Raw genomic sequence first — 14393 nt, forward strand, 5'->3', positions numbered from 1 at the left:
GCCCTGAGAAAATTATGTTGGCAGTTCTGGAGAGGGTTGGAGAGCGGAAGGCAAGGTCAACCTCAGGCACCTCTGATTCAGCCAGATTAGGTCTGCTTTGGCTCAAAACAATGAGGTAAATGCTGAATCCAATTACAGCCTCCAAAGTTCAAGGTAAAGGTCATAAATTCTTTTTATTATCATAAAAACATAAAGGTCAAAAGTTGTTTTAATGTCAAACAACTTACAAACATTAGCAGAAACTTCTAAAGATCTAAAGTAAATAAAACCTAAATTATTTCTTCATCCATGTGGAAAATTGTCCAATTCACATTGTGAAGATCTTTATTTAAAAGTGAAATTCTGATATATTGAAATTAAAAATTGTCAATGGTTTCTCATTGAAGAAAACACAACTATTCCATTTATGGAATTTATAAATATTTTCAAAAGTGGCAAAACCTTATTCTAGTACACACAGTCCAGGTGAACAATAGGGTATGATAAGAGCATGTACTCATTCATTCAACAAATACATTAACTGAGCAAGGTGCTACACTCTAGTGGAATTTAAGGAACAAAAGAAATGCATACCTGCCTCCATGTATTGACAGTCTGGCCTAGGACACAGCAAATAAACAATAAAAAATAAATAAAATTTAAAATGCTGATAGTTGTTATTACCAAATGGAATAACAAGGGGCAATAGCATGGAACACAGCTTTTTTTTTTTTTCTTTTCTTTTACTAGCTTTTTGTGGAAACTCATTGTCTCTTTCTCACTTTCACTTTTTATCTATCCTCATACTTTCCTCTATTAATTGAATATTATTAAAAAAGAAAAAAACTCACTGCCATAGAGTTGAGTCCTACTCATAGTGACCTCCATTGGGTTTCCGAGGTGATAAATCTTCGTGGAAGTAGATTTCTGTTTTCCTTCCATGGAGTGGCTGGTGGGTTTGAACTGCCAACCTCTGGTTAGCAGTCAAATGCCTTAGGCACTATGCCACCAGAGGTCCTTATTAATTGCATATATGGATGTGAAAATGCTAGTCTCATGCACAAAGGTGTCAATGACTTATACCATATGCACTATAAAACACTACGCACTGCCTTGGAGTTGGATCCGACTCATAACAACCCCTCCTTGGGTTTCTGAGGCGTTATCACTACAGAAGTAAATTGCCAAACCTTCTTTCTGAGGACTGGCTGATGAGTATGTTTATTACTGAGCTTTGATTGATGAGGTTCTTAACACTAAGGGAAAGGATATATCGAGTCCTTACAGAGAGAAGGCTTATATAGCTCTACAGCAGTGTTGTCTAATAGAACTTTTTGCAATGGAAAAAAAAAGTTCTATAGTTGTCTGCCCAGTCAGGCAGCCATTTGCCACACATGGCTATTAACCTACTGCCACTGAGTTGATTTTGACTCAGTGACGCTTTAGGACAGAGTAGAACTGTCCCATACAGTTTCCAAGGCTGTGAAACTTTCCAGAAGCAGATTGCCTCATCTTTCTCCCTCAGGGTGACTGGTAGGTTTGAACCTCGTTTAATTAGCAGCTGAAAGCCTTAACCACTACACCACCAGAACTCATTCTATGTGGCTATTAAGCACTTAGAATGTGACTAGTGGGATTGGGAAATTGAATTTTTAGTTTTATTTAACTTTAGCCACTCCTCAGAAGGAAGGTTGGGCAATCTACTTCCGTAGTGATACCACCTCGGAAACCCAAGGTGGGGTCACTATGAGTCGGGTCCGACTCCACGGCACATAACAACAACAACAATTAAACTTTAAATAGCCACATGTGGCTACTCTGCTGGACAAAAACAGCTCTAAAGATCTCCAGGTCAATGGGAAACCTATTTATCAGGGGGGTTAAGGGTGGATGATGGGGGATAGTAGCCAAGAGCCAAGTTAGATAAGCAAGAAGCAATTTAGGAAATGCTTGCAGAGGTTTGCAGCCTTTTCTGGTACTTGGCAAGTATCCTAAGCTTGAGCAAGGTCTGAAGTTGAGGAACCAGGGAAGAAATTTAGGTTTAGTGTGATTATAAAGAAACCCATTTCTAAAGCTAAACTTTGTATGCAATCTCTGCTTGTGTTGCCTAATTTACAAACAGTCTGTTCTTATAACATAATTGTCCCTCCCATGAGGACAGAATTTTGCAGTTAGCAAAGCAATTTCACATCCATTATCTTGTTTAATTTTCACAATGAGGTAGTGAGATAGGCAAGATGGGGATTATTTACCAAAGAACCCACAATTGGAATGCTCAGTGGATTTCATGTAGAGAAATCTCTGTTCTAAGATTACAGTCAGCACTCCTAGTCCCTACTCTGCCTTGGATCATCTGGGCTAATCACCATGGAGACAGCGGCCATGCTAAGGAGAAGGTAGGTCAGAGGAGCAGGCAGAGATGCATCTCTCAGCCACTTGTCAAGTCCCACAATATCCCAGGCACTTTACTAGGACTCAGCAGTGAACAAGAATGTCAAAGTCCTTGGCATTTACCCAATGGACAAAGAATCCTGAAATCAAATCCCAAGTAAGATTTCTTCCCATCACCTTTCAGCTACCTGGCCACTTAGTCACTGCTCTCTCGTCATATGAGGATAGGTAAAAACATTATGTAGTTGCACTGTGCATCCCAAGTGGAGTCATGTCTCTTGAATTGTGACTGAACCACGGCAAGCTTGCAAACAATTTTCTCCTGTATTTTGCTAGTTTAGATCAGACAAAATTATCCTTTAAGAGACTCTGTAAGAACCTAAGAATTGAGATATTTCATAAACCCTGAGATGCAGTTCATGCCAGCCAACTTTGGACTGTTCCAAGCTGTAAGAGTCCTAGACCACTGTTTTCAATGTTTAATATGAATGAGATTCATCTCAGAAAAAAATATAATTTTCCTAGTGCTTTCCTGATTTGTATACAGTCCAGGAATCTGTATTTTTACTAAGTACTCCAAACCAAACCAAACTCACTGCCATCTAGTTGATTCCACTCATAGTGACTTCTCCTTGGGTTTCTGAGGAGGTATCTCTAGGGAAGTATTGCCCAATCTTCCTTCCGAGGAGTGGTTGGTGGGTTTGAACTGCCAGCCTTCTGGTCAGCAGTCAAATGTGTTAGGCACTACACCATCAGAGCTCCTACTCAGCTGATTCTAATGCAAGTGGTCTTCTCCTGACTATACTTTGAGGGAAAAAATGATCAAGACAAATAAATAAAGATTGAAAATAAGAGGACATACTCTCTAAACTTTCCCCAGTATTGAATGAAGAGTAATAGCAGACATTGGACTAGTTAATCTTAAAAGAAAAGTCTCAGAAAGGGAAATAGGATTAAACTATTCATAAATGATCATCCCAAGGAGCAAGACATTGCCTGACTTTTGCTCACTCAAGGCAGAATTTGTGCCAGTGGGTACTAGTCATAGTGATACAGATTTCAACTCAATACAGGGAAGGCCTTTTTTAAACTCTAGAGCTGCCCAACCACTGAGCAGACTTAAGTCCTGGCTCCTGTCATTGCTGGAGTTCAAGAAGAGATAGGACAGCCCTCATTGGTGGTGAGGAGGGAATTATTGGTTATGTAGAAATTCCTTTGGCTCCCATTAAAACGTGTGCACACCTCCAGTGATAACACACTATACTGTGATTAGTTTTTTATGTTTCTCTTTCCTCAATAAGACCATTAGCTTATTGAGACACTATGTCACATCCATCTTTACATCTATTAGTGCATATATAGTGTCTGGTACATCAGGTGCTCAGTGTATGGTTATTGTGAATCAAATCTCAGAAGGTAATAAATAAAGTTCCAGAATCTGCAAACCTAGACCTCTGACAATTTTGCTATAACCTCAACAGCAAAATTTGGATTTTACATCAATCTCTTCTTCTATCCACAGTGAGTTCTTAGCACTGTTCCTGGTACTTTTCCTTCAGTAAATGTTAAAGTTTCTTACCATAAGGGTCTTACACTCTTCTTTTACTTTTTTTTTTTTTTCTCTTTTAAGGAACGTTAGAGTTTACTGCTTCCATAGATGGTACTATTTTTCCTAATTCACATTTTAATTGGTTATTTCTAATATGTAGACAAGTCACTGATTATTGAATGCTGATCCTATCTCTGGGCAGCTTTGGGAACTGTCTTCTTAGATTTCACAGCTTTCAGTGGAAATGTAAAAAACCACATTATTTATCAATAGTGGCAGCTTTGTTCCCTCCCCCATCCCCATTTTTATATTTCACTTCTTCTTTCTGTCTTTTGCTGAACAGTGGAGGTAATAAGACATCTTTGTATTATTTCTGACTTTATTAGGAATGCTGCCAATGTGTTATAATTAGGTTATTTCTTCCCTTCTCTGCCTTTATGCTTGGTATGGATTTCTAAGAGCAGGAAAAGTGCCTGCTTTGAGACTTAAGGGGAGCTCTGGTGGCACAGTGCCTAAGGCATTTGACTGTGGATGGGGCACATCTAGCTACAGAACCAGGTTAAGGATGAGAGAAACTTGGGGACAAGGAGAGAGAAAATTGTTTCCAAACTCACGAATTATCAGTTTACACACACAGTGATTCTCTTAGAATCTATTGCCCACACACTGACATTGTGCTTCTATTCAATATATGTGTACATTCAAAATTAAAACTTCCCCCAAGAAATATTTATATCACAATAACTCACATTTGGAAACTATTTTAGAAGGTTATGTAACCTACATATTAAGACAAACTATTTCATCAGCCAAACAAATGGTATTTTCACTTCTATTTTGATCCTGGGCTAAACGTGTCCAAAGGTAGTTAGAAAACAACCAAACGCAACTTCAGATATCACTGCTACCACACACCATTCAGTCAGCACAATTTGAGTGATCAAAGTTCTCTACAACCTCTTGAAAAAGCATATTTTATTAAATTTGCCATCCATCTTCTTGTTTAATGAAATATTGTTGTTGTGTTGTTGTTATGTGTCATCGAGTCAGCCCTGACTCATAGCGTCTTTGAGGCAGTATCACTACAGAAGTAGATTGCCCAATCTTCCTTCTGAGGAGTGGCTGGTGGGTTTGAACCACCAGCTTTCTGGTTAGCAGTCAAGTGCCTTAGGCACTGAGCTACCAGACCTATGAAGAGAGGGCCAATATTGGGAGACCTAATATTCTGAACATTGATTAGTGTGTTTTTAATTCAACATGGAAAACTGACATTTCATTCTCTCAAAAGCACTTTAAAAGAAAGTGGCTCCACAATCTCTGAGCATTGTCATGAACTGGCTCTCTCCACCTTGTTCCTTGGGTTGTAAATTAATCCTTCTACATTTTTTTAGGGTCTCCAGGAAGGTTTTTAAAAATAGAGGTAATTTATAGTTCTGGCTATTTTAATCCTTCATAAACCTGAGAACAATCATAAAGAAAGCTCATCAACAAAAAATACATTCATCATCTGCTCATCTACTTTTTTGCAAGCAATGTGTGAAAGACAAAGTTGTATAGAGAGAAGAAAGCCACAGTTTCTACCTTCAAGTGTGATAGGAATTTAATAAGGAATTCTACAGTCTAAAGCAGTACAAACACCATGAGAAATAATTGGAAACAGGCTACTATCATCCAGAGGAAGTAAAGAAAGACAGTGTACCAATTTGAGAAAACAAAACCAAAAAGGTAAAAGGGTGTGCTTTATAAACTATAAAAAGAAGAGTCTTACATCAGTTCTGAGGTGACATCTTTTAAATTGATTATGTCTTTGAATGGGTAACCAGGTAAATAAACAAGAGATTTCTAAGAACAGGCCCATCTGAAGAGACTGAAAATGCCTGGATTGGAACAAGTAACTGGTCTGCCAGGATTTGAGTGTAGACAAGATAGACAAATATGAGAAGGATGGTCCTAGAATTGGTAGATTTATAAATGACTCACCAACTTTACACAAATGGTTAAAATCAGCATGGAGCATAGCAATCCTAACTGTAACTCTGCCTGGGCTACACAAGACTGGGCCCTGGGGTCAGAAAGCTTTGGGTCTGAATTTTGGCTTCTTCATTTACTACTGGTGTGCTTCTGTGCAAATTAGTTATCCTCTTAGTTTTCTCATCTTTAAGGTGATGATGATAATAATACCTATCTCTTTGAAGTGTTGTAATAATTAAATACATACATACATATAGTGTATGTATCATAGTATTTAATGTACATATACATGTACTGATTGTCACACTCTTAAGTGATACTAAGCATCATAACCATTAATGACATTTAAATAGCACTTTGGTGACCTGCCCGGTACCTTTTTAATGGTTGTCTTGGATGAAGATAATGAAGGCACGTTTTTCAAGTTCCACATTTTACACATGTAGTTATGAATTTATTCAGGTATCATCCTACATTTTGTGGTTCTTATTTTGCTCCTATGATTAGACTTTACGTTTATTCCTATTTAACTCTATTTTGTTTCAAGATCAGTGAATTGTTTCTACTATTAAAAATCTGCCTATTAATGTTAGTTCTCCCTGAGAACCACAAGGAAGTATCTAGTTTTATACATGGTAGATGATGGTTTCATTTATAGACATGAGGAAAATTAAGGAAATTCATGATGGGAGAGGGTCAGAATTCTGTTTTGGGCATATTCACTTGACATGCCTAAGAGATATTTTTTGGAATTGTTCAGGAAGCAAATAAGACTTTTTAATCTGGCACTCAGAAAAGAGCAATGATCTGGAGATACTGACTTGATAGAAAACTGACAGCATATAGATGATATTTATAACCATGGATTTTGAAATCATTTACAAAGGACTGTTGTTTGAGAGGGAGCTCTGGTAGCATAGTGCTTAAGGCACTTGACTGCTAACCAGGTGGCTGGCGGTTCAAACCCACCAGCCACTCCTCAGAAGGAAGGTTGGGCAATCTACTTCCATAGTGATAACGCCTCGGAAACCCAAGGAGGAGTTGCTATGAGTCAGGGCCAACTCATCATGAATCAGGGCTGGCTCATCATGAATCAAGCCCTGAAGGACTATATTTAGTGATCAGATAGAGATGGAAGAACTGATAACAGAGAAAGAGAAAAGATTGCTGGTGAGGTAGAAGAAAAACCAGGAAAGTATGTTGTTTCAGAAAATCAGTGTGGAAAGTGTTTTGTGAAGGAAGATGGACCAAATGTGAGAAGTCATATAAGCCTTTTCAAATGTTTTCAACATTTGACACCTGTATATGACAAACATTAACCAGAGTTTCAAAAACAAGTAGAAGATGGGGAGATGTATTTGTAAATTACATAATAACGGCTAATAGCCAGACTATAATAAAGTTTGGGAGCTCTGGTAGCATAGTGCTCGTGGCACTTGATCCCTAACCAGAAGGCTGGTGGTTCAAACTCACCTGCTGAAGTGAGATGGGGCAATCTACTTCCTAGTGATACCACCTCAGAAACCCAAGGAGGGGTGGCTATGAGTCAGGTCTGACTTGATGGCACATAACAACAACAACAATAAAATCTAGAAATTAGTAAGAAAAAATATAACAAATTTGACATAAAAAAGGGCAAAAATATATGAAGATATAGTTCACGTTGTTGTTGTTGTTATGTGCTATTTAGTCAGACCCAACTCATAGCGACCCCCCCTATGAGCGACTTCCTTAGAGATACTGCCTTGAAAACACAAGGAGGGGTCACTATGGGTCAGGATTGACTGGATGGCAGTGAGTTTCGTTTGGTTTGGAAATCATTTTGGAAGTAGATTGCCCAGTCTTCCTTCTGCGGAGTGGCTGGTAGGTGTGAATCTCCAGCCTTCTGGTTAGCAATCAAATGCCTTAGGCACTACACCATCAGAGCTCCTTAGCAAGAATACAGTCAATAACTAATGTCCCAAATAATCTGGGAAATGCACATTAACCGAAAGAGCATTTTTTCAAATTAACATAATAAAAAAAGATTGATAATATTCAGTGTTGCTGAGGGTAAGGAATAGAAGATACTTTCACACTCAAATGAAGAGAAGACAAATTTCTATGGTGTTCTAGGAAGTCAATTTTATAGTATACATCAAAATTTTAAATGGACATACATGTCAGTATAGCATCTCACTTTTGGTAGCTATCTGAAAAAAATATATTGACATACGTACAAAGAAATATGTGCAAGATCATTAAAAACAGTACACTTTGTAATAGCAAAAAATTGGAAACACCTCCACGTCCACTAATGGGAAATAATTTTTAAAATTCCACATTCATTTTTAATACAGAAGACAGTAGGGAAGTTAAAACAAAAACGAGTTAGATCTGCATGTAGTGAAGTTGAATGATCTCCAAAATGTACTTTTAAAGAAGAAAAAATAAAGGTGCAAAAAATACATATGAATCATTACACTTATATAAAATTAAGAAATATACTATGATTTTGTATATTTTCATGAATGTTGTAAATACATCAAAAAGGCCACCTGACTAATGTTAATTGTTGTCTCTGGAGATAACAAAAAAAAAAACCAAAAACCCAAAAAACCACCAAACGCACTGCCATCCAATCAATTCCAACTCATAGGGACCTCCTTCGGGTTTCCCAGGCTGTAAATCTTTACGGAAGTACACTGCCCAGTTTTCTTTCTGTGGAGTGACTGGTGGGTTTGAACAACCAACCTCCTGGTTAGCAGTCAGATGCCTTAGGTTAAAGTTTGAATTTTATTTTTCTTGTTTAGTTTTATATTTCTTAACTCACCTGGATTTGTTACTGCCCTATCTACTTGAGGGAGCTCTGGGGCACAGTGCCTAAGGTATTTGACTGCTAACCAGAAGGCTGGAGGATCAAACCCACAAGCCACTCCTTGGAAGGAAGATTGGGCAATCTACTTCTGTAGTGATACCACCTCGGAAACCTAAGGAGGGGTTGCTATGAGTTGAATCTGACTCAACGGCAGTGAGTTTGGTTTTTTGGAGTATCTACTGATTTTTTTTTTTTTAGGAAAATAGCATATTTTTACTAGGCAAGTCAAGTTATAACATAACTGATCTAGAGAATTAATTTTAGGATATATTAATTAATTCATCAAATATTTAAATTCTTACTACCTTTTTTTTTTTTTTTCAAATAACACGTGCCTTTTGCACTTGTTTGGCAATCACTGCTTTCCCCTGCTGGGAAATATTTTTGTAAATGGTCTATGCTAATTTCCTTTTTTCTTACAGCAACATGTAAAAATAATAAATAAAATTGGCATAGTGGTGTTTAGGAGCTCTGGTAGCATAGTGCCTAAGGCACTTGACTGCTAACCAGAAGGCTGCTGGTTCAAACCCACCAGTCACTCCTCGGAATGAAGATTGGGCAATCTACTTCCGTAGTGATACTGCCTCGGAAACCCAAGGAGGGGTCGTTATGAGTCGGGTCTGACTCGATGGCACATAACAACAACAACAGTGGTGCTTACTAAAATATCTCCTAGAGGGAGGAAGCAGTTGACAAACAGGTGTAGAAAGAGTGTGTTATTTGTAAAAAATACAAGTATATATCATGAATGTTGTATTTGTTACATTGTTGTTGTTGTTATGTGCTGTTGAGTCCGACGACTCATAGCCACCCCTCCTTGGGTTACTGAGGCAGTATCACTACGGAAGTAGATTGCCCCATCTTCCTTCCGAGGAGTGGCTGGTGGATTTGAACCACCAGCCTTCTGGTGAGCAGGTAAGTAAGTGCCTCATGAAAAAGGCAGGATTCCTGTCCTTGTAAGATTTATCTTCTAGTGGATTCAGGTTTCAATTAGTCTTCTCTCTGTAATGGTGACCTCAGCTGTTCTAAGATTTTCCATCTCCATGGAAAAATACCTAAGATCAACTTCCTGCACTTATCATGACAACATGAAGAAATTAAGGAATTTAATATGGAGACCAAGCCATCTTCAAAGTGCTGTCTCATTGCTTTACAATCACACTGAGGATTTCCAAAAGCAGTAGAGATAAAATAGTATAGCATGAGTAAAGAAAAATTTTGGGGCTTGCTCTAGAAACCCTTACACCCTTTCTATGACTATTTCTATGGGAAAAGGCCACCAAATCTAACCAATTGACTTAACAAATGCACTCCTGGAACATAGCACTGTTTGTAAGTTGTTGACAGCCTGTACTTAGGCAACTGCTAGCTTAAATAGCTAAAAAACTCTGAGGTACCCACACAGACGTTATTGTACACACACTTTACTTTATGGTTGGATTCCTTCTATGACACTCACTAAGGCATAATAATTAAAAAAGAATGTCAGCCTATAGGAGCTTTGAGGCTCTTCCAACAGCAGGGATCTCAACACCATATTAAGCTTTGGCTACAAGTCTGCCCACACTGATAGAAAATTGAATTCATGCTTCTGAGCAGTGTCTGAGCCACAGCATTTATATTTCGTAGCAATTCCTGTTTTCTCTTTTTTTCTTACACATGTAAATGAAAATTCCCAATTTTCAGCTGCAAAAACAGCTGAATACTGTCATCATCAGAAAAATTAAAGGCTTGTCTCAAAGAGGGAACTGCTCTTTAGAAATCCCTGTGCATCCCAGGGCAGAGAAAAAATGTCGTTAACAATTCATCTTTGCTAAAAGATGTATTTATCTTACATGGCTCTTCACAGCAAGAACAACTCTAGGCCATGGTGGCTAGAAAATTCTCAGGGTTTAGAAAGAGGCATTATGAATAGTCAGCGAGCATTCAACTCCAGAGTCATTACACCTCCATCAAACTGTCTGACCTTGGGTAATTCACTTGACTTTTATTTCCATTACACTTGACCTTGTATTTCCATTTCTTTCCTCATGCTGATCTCCTTGCCTAGACTGGTTTTCCTCATATCTCCTCCATGTCTCGAGTTCTTATAAAATGCTCTTCTATGAAGGCTTCTGTGATTCCTCTAAGCCAAATCAGCTTGTTTCTTACTCATAATCCCATTCTAGAATGCCCATAGGTCTATTATGTCATTTGGCATATGACATTACTGTTAAGTATTTATTATTCTATTTTTATTAGTTAATCATGTTATTTTATGACCATTTTAGGATATCAGACCATATGTTATTACCCCTACTCCTACTAATACTAAAGCTTTTATTATTAGTATTATGAGTGCTTACTCTGACCCTAATATGAATATATTCTAATTGTCACAAAAATCCTATGAGATGGGTATTATTATTATCACCAATTTAATGCTGAGGAAAGTGAAACCAAGAGAGATTATAGAGATTATACTGATGAGTAGTAGAGACAATGAGTCAAAATAAAATCTATTTTATTTTAAAGCCTGTGTTTTTAACCACTGTCCTAAAATATAGTTTTTCAGTAACAGTAGATAAATTTACTAAGTGGTTACTAGATGTCCGAGTCTATACTATGTGCTCTATATACATTAGTTATTTTGATCTTCACAAAACCTCTGTGGTATAAATATAGTGGTTATACTCTCAATTAAAAAAAAAATAAATTAAATTAAATTAAGTGACTTGCCCAAAGTCACAGAACAATGAAGACTGATTTGGATGCAAACTGGTCTCCCTCCACAGTGAGCCCTTCCTCATTAAACTAATCTATGACTGGATGGTAGACTCTTCTTTAATCTTTGCATAGGTTTTTAGGAATGACCCCTCTAGAAACAGAAAACTGAAGAGTTACCCCTTCTGAGTAATATGCATTGACAAAATTCACCAACCTTAAGCACTCACCTTAGCACATGTGTGGATCCATTAATGGTTGTGGTTGAACAGGGGACAGTCTGGCCCAGAATGGAAGGTCTTCGGTAGCGCTCATCATCACAGCAGAGGATGATGAGGAAGGCACGTCTAAAAGACTTATTCAAGAAGGCGTAGAGAAAGGGATTCAACCCAGAATTGATATAGCCGAGCCAGAGGAAAGCGGTCCACACCTGCTCAGGGACAGTGTAGTCTATGAAAGGATCCACAATATTGGTAACAAAGAATGGAGCCCAGCAAAGGCAGAAGCAACCCATGATGATGCACAGGGTCTTGGCCGCTTTAGTCTCTGTCCTCATGCGATGTGTGCTGTGCTGGTCTGCTGGCTGGGGTCTGCCCTCTGAGGGGGCTCCTGCCCGCTGCAACATCTGGATCTGGTGGGCATGCTCCTTAGCTGTGACATAGATGCGATAATAGGCCAGCACCATGAGGAGGAACGGGATGTAGAAGGCCACCACAGAGCAGGTGATGGCATAGGGCTTGTTGACCATGAAGATACAGTACGTAGAGTTAGAGTTCTGGTTGAACTTTCTTTTTTCTATCTGAAAGTTGGAAGGAGAGAGAAACAGAGGGAGGAAGGGGAAGAGGAAGTGAAGAATATGACACAGGTAGAGAATGAGTTGAAAAAAAAAAAAGATGAAAAAGAAGAGGAGGAAAGGGAAGGTTAGGGGATAGGAAGAAGGAGAAGGGAACAAGAAAGGAAGGGATAAGAAGAGATAAAGAATAAAGAGCAAAGGAAAAGGAAAGAAAGAAGAAAGTTTATCATCACAGCTTTGTTTGTGTCATAAGCCTACAACATATAGAAACTTAATGGTAGAAAGAGAACATGATCACATTTCAGGGGTCAGAGGATTTTTTTTTTTTTTTTTTTTTAATCACCCTTCTGATAGAGGGGGGAAAGCTCCATGGAACAGCAGATATAAAATGGGGACAAAAGTCATTCCTCATTCCACCTACCCAACTGGTAGTAGAGGTTTGCTTCTCGTCTCCTTTCCTATATTCTTGCACATCATATACAACTATTTCTTAACAGGATGTTTATAGACAAGTAATTTCATAATCACCTGGGGTTCGTATTACAAGTCCAGATTCCTGCATTCCTCCCACCACTACATATACTGGGTCTAAATTTCTGGGGGATGGGGCTCAGATATCTTCATTTTTTAACAAGTTTTTTTTAAATTCTAAAGTTCACCAACATTTGAGAACCACTACTCTCTACCAATTTAAACCTAGTTCTTTAGGGGATATCATGGGGCACTTTGTTGTTGTTGTTATGTGCTGTCAACTCATAGCAACCCCTCCTTGGGTTTCTGAGGCAGTATCACTACGGAAGTAGATTGCCCCATCTTCCTTCCAAGGAGTGGCTGGTGGGTTTGAACCACCAGCCTTCTGGTTAGCAGTCAAGTGCCGTAGGCACTACCTTACTGGGGCACTTTAGTAGACTCAAATCTCCACTTACTCTATGCTCTACTAAAGTCTCCCATTTTGGTAGCAAAATATTCAAAGTATTAGCATAGAATGATGGCCAGTCAGGACCTTAAAGTTAGGGAGAAAGAAAGAGTAGATATTTTGGAATCATGGAAGAAATATTATATAGATCAGGCATGGCAAGATCATGAAGGACCTTAGCATCCAACCAGAAGAGATGGGACCTAGATAACACTTGCCTCAACTAACTCTCCTTCCATCCCTTTCCATATTCACTCTATGTAAGTGTTCATCCCAATCACTCCATTGAAATTGCTCAGGTCAAGGTATCAGTGACCTCCATATTGCTACATCCAGCCCTCATTTTAATGGATCTATCTATGCTTTTTAACACACTTTTTCAGGTAAATATTTTATTGAAATAAAATATGTATAAATCACATAAATATTAAATGTACATACAGATGAATAAATTATTACAAAGTAAATACACTCGTGTAATCATTACTGAAATCACACTACTTTACCAGCATTCCAGAAGACCCACATATACCCCCTCCCAATTATCACTACCCACAAATGTAGCCATTGACCTTTGTCACATAGAGTAATTTTGTTTTTCAACTTAATATAAAAATAAATGGAGTAATAAAGTACATACTCTTTGTATCTTACTTCTTTCATTCAATTGGTATCTGTGAGATTCATTGGTATTACTTTATGGGTTGTGTTGTTAGGTGCTGTTTAGTCAATTCCAACTCATAGCAACCCTATGTACAACAGAAACACTGCCCTGTTCTGTCCCACCCTTATAATCCTTGCTACATTTAAGCCCATTGTTGCAGTCACTGTGTTAATTCATCTTGTTGAGGGTCTTCCCCTTTTTGGTTGACCCTCCACTTTACCAAGTATGATATCCTTCTCCAGGGACTGGTCCCTTCTGACTACATGACCAAAGTAGGTGAGGTGAAATCTGGCCATTCTCGCTTCTAAGGAGCATTCCAGTGGCACTTCTTCCAGGATAGAGTATTCTTTGCCAGCAACACAACTCAAAAGCATCACTCTTCTTAGATCTTACTTATTCATTGTCCAGGTTTCATATGCATATGAGGAGATTGACAATACTATGGTGTGGGTTAGGCGTACCTTAGTTTTCAAAGTGACATATTTGCTCTTCAACACTTTAAAGAGGTCTTTTGCAGCAGATTTGCCCAGTGTAATATAAGATCTGATTTCTTTCTTTTTTTTTTTTTTT

At 38.2% G+C, this 14393-nt stretch overlaps 1 protein-coding gene across 1 annotated transcript in view; it reads right to left on the reverse strand.

Annotated features, from left to right (window-relative positions):
* The window catches only part of HTR4 (5-hydroxytryptamine receptor 4), a 164994-nt gene that overhangs the window by 82262 nt on the left and 68339 nt on the right, over window positions 1-14393 (reverse strand). Inside the window, exon 5 of the mRNA XM_042781353.1 lies at window positions 11681-12249. Within this exon, the coding sequence (XP_042637287.1) occupies window positions 11681-12249 (569 nt within the window). The remainder of the gene's footprint in view (window positions 1-11680; window positions 12250-14393) is intronic.

The sequence above is a fragment of the Orycteropus afer genome, unplaced genomic scaffold, assembly GCF_000298275.1.
Source record: "Orycteropus afer afer isolate SDZICR_OR568_19922 unplaced genomic scaffold, OryAfe1.0 scaffold00110, whole genome shotgun sequence".
In the NCBI taxonomy this organism is placed as follows: Eukaryota; Metazoa; Chordata; class Mammalia; order Tubulidentata; family Orycteropodidae; genus Orycteropus; species Orycteropus afer.